Source organism: Pygoscelis adeliae, unplaced genomic scaffold, assembly GCF_000699105.1.
Source record: "Pygoscelis adeliae isolate BGI_AS28 unplaced genomic scaffold, ASM69910v1 Scaffold34, whole genome shotgun sequence".
In the NCBI taxonomy this organism is placed as follows: domain Eukaryota; kingdom Metazoa; phylum Chordata; class Aves; order Sphenisciformes; family Spheniscidae; genus Pygoscelis; species Pygoscelis adeliae.
This window is the reverse complement of record NW_008824658.1, coordinates 3,136,864-3,139,649: the sequence shown is the minus strand read 5'-3', so window position 1 is coordinate 3,139,649 and position 2,786 is coordinate 3,136,864. Positions and strand designations below refer to the sequence as shown.

Here is a 2,786-nt window from a genome sequence, read left to right as displayed (position 1 = left end):
TGAAAGTCATACGGGAACGTCTCTGTCCACTCTGTCAGCAACTGTAAGATTTTGGGTCCAAATTTTCTGATCCGAGCCTGAAATGGAAACCAGAATGACGGATAGGGATTGAAACGTGTTTACTCATTAAAATCTCCCAGCAAATATGTATGTCACTGAAAGTGGGGCCAGTTCAGTGGGAAGGCACTTACGTTGCACCTGCAAAATCTGCACATATGCAAACAAATAGTGTGGTGCACAAATGATACATTTTGGCATGCAAAATATACCAGTACTTAGATGCTATGCACAACTGCCTGTTTTACATGCAGATTTAAGTATTCTGCACATGTAATTGGATGATTTATGGTTGGATGGACGTTTTGTTGGTGCAACCTTTATACGTTTTTTAAAAACATCTGGCGTTTTTGCTGATTTGAACCATGTATTCTTCCCTTTTGTACTTACAACCCTCCTACATTTTCATCCTTACCTGAAAAATTAATTGGAATGCATTTCTTGACCAACAAAGAGGTGGTGTTTGCTTCTTTGCTTTCTGGCCATACGAAAAAACTGCTTAGTGACCAGTGGCAGGTGTAACATGAGGAAGAAAAGGTGGACAAAACACTAGCACTTTAGTAACTTTACCTGGGCTACTGATAATGTTGCTGTCTTCCCACACGAGCTCAAGGTCATGATAGGACAAGGACACCCACTCACATAATACACAGCTGGCGCCCACTTTGCTTTTGATGTAGATTTAGGAGAGAATGCAGCAGTGGGAATAGTCAGGAAGACATGGGGCAAGGAGGGAAATGTGGGGAACAGCACAATTGGTGCATTAGTATTATCTCAAAAGACGGCCAGTGCGGCTGCTTCCAAAGCTTTCATCCTCCGTTACCCAAGAACGCGTGAAAAGGAAATTGCATTAAACAACAAACTGCATTTTTATTTACAGAAAACACAGACCAAAACAAACACCCTCCTTCTGCATCCTACGTACTGTAGCTAAAGTGCACCCTGTAATCAGGAAAAATTATACTCTTGAGCTCCACAGCTCTCTGCTTTTCAACCAAGGTGGTTAAAATGCATATTTCAGCTTTACACCAACAACCGGTTTCAATGAACCACATCTCTAAAAATAACTGCTGTCAGCTAGCATTAAGCTCACGCTCAAAGACCAGCAGGTGGCTGCTAAAAGGAAAGCTTTATTGGACACTACAAAGGTCTGGGGAGACATTTGCTCCAGCTGTGTAAACCGCTATTATGAATTGAAGGAGAGGACTTCATGCAAGTCACAGGACACGGCTCGGGGACGGGAGATCGCTTGTGTCCAAGTTTCAAAGTCAGCCCCACTCTCAGGAACACAAAATCAGCTTGTCCCACCAACTCTGTGTTACTACAGGCTAGTCCAAAATGCAGACTCACCTCAGGCAGATTGGGTGATCTTTGTAATACAATAATGTTTCTCATTTCTTGCTAAGTTTAATGAGCAGCAAAACTTTGCAACGCTCACATTTTAATCCTCCTAAATTTGCATCTCCCATAGCATCAGAGAACAGAACCCATAACACCTCAGAAAAATTGTTTTGGATGCTGCACCTCATACAGATAGTTCTATTGGCACGGACTGTACGGACAACCCAAGTATCAGATTTCTACGTAGTCTGGCTGATTGCTCTCCGTAGTGAGGGCAGAGCTCCTGTTATTCACGCAACCAGTTGCCTGGGCAAAAACAAGCACACGCGTTCAGATGTTGGTGATTCAGTATATGATGCCAAAAATACTGTTTCAAAGCTGGAAAGGCTGATCTTGAGAATCATTTCAGAATTCTGGGGTTTTTGGAAAGTTGCAACTAATGCACGTTCTTCTCCCGTCCACTGCACTGAAAATGCATCTCCTGCTCCAGGTAATGTACTGGATAGGTCTTCATCAATGCACCGAGGAGAGCTTGGGTGAAATCCAGCACTGAATAGGATCCAGTGGGATCCAACTCCACTGTAGTGTCTGTGGGACTGCCAGAGGATGCACGTGTGTTGTTACACACTGTATCAGTCTGCGCAGTCCCTAGGGCAAAACAGTGCGAGTGCCGACGCAGTAACAGCTTGGATTTTCTCATTCTGTTAGCTTGTCACAGCCTCACTGCTGCTTCAACTCATTCCTGGTGTGCCAGACAGCGCCGCTCTGCCGCACAGCTGTGTGGACGATCTGTCAGTGCCAGCAACGGGAAGTCAGTGGGTAGCTGCATGCTGTTACGTAGCGTTCAAAGTGACAGGTAAGGCCAAGAGGAAACATTACTGTACCAGAAGCAAGAAAGCAAAAGAGCAGACGCATTAAGTAAAAATGGGAAAAAGAGTGGTGTGTCGACATATGCAGTTGACAGCGTGTGAGGTTTACGTCCTACCTCCTTGCATCCCTCAGGCTTCATCAGAGCCTTAAAGAAGTTAAGAAGGAAAGTCACCTGGGAAGACTGAGACAGGGGGAAAGGGAAAATTAGAAGAAGATTTGAAGTGACTAGTGCCTGGAGCACTACTCTTGGACATGGATACTAGGATGCCTCAATGTCAGGATCTCGGCGGCAACCATCATCCTTTATGAGAAAGTTTCATTCAATCCGAAGGGAGGCAAAGGACACACACCAGAGCCCCAGAATTCTCTGCCCATTGAAAATACCTCACATTTTTCTGCTGTAAAGATAAACTAACCTTGTCCAGCACGGGGTCGTCCAGCCGCTGCTGCTCAATGCACTTGTGACAAACTCGGGACAAAAGCTCATGGGGTTCGATGAAGAGTCTGGCTCAGCAGGA

General features: G+C 44.9%; 1 protein-coding gene across 1 annotated transcript in view; it reads right to left on the bottom strand.

Annotated features, from left to right (window-relative positions):
- Positions 1-2,786, bottom strand: part of RASGEF1C (RasGEF domain family, member 1C) — a 29,142-nt gene that overhangs the window by 24,459 nt on the left and 1,897 nt on the right. The window contains exons 2-3 of the mRNA XM_009322762.1: positions 2,685-2,772; positions 2-77 (exon numbers count right to left, since the gene is read on the bottom strand). Coding sequence (XP_009321037.1) covers positions 2-77; positions 2,685-2,772 — 164 coding nt within the window. The remainder of the gene's footprint in view (position 1; positions 78-2,684; positions 2,773-2,786) is intronic.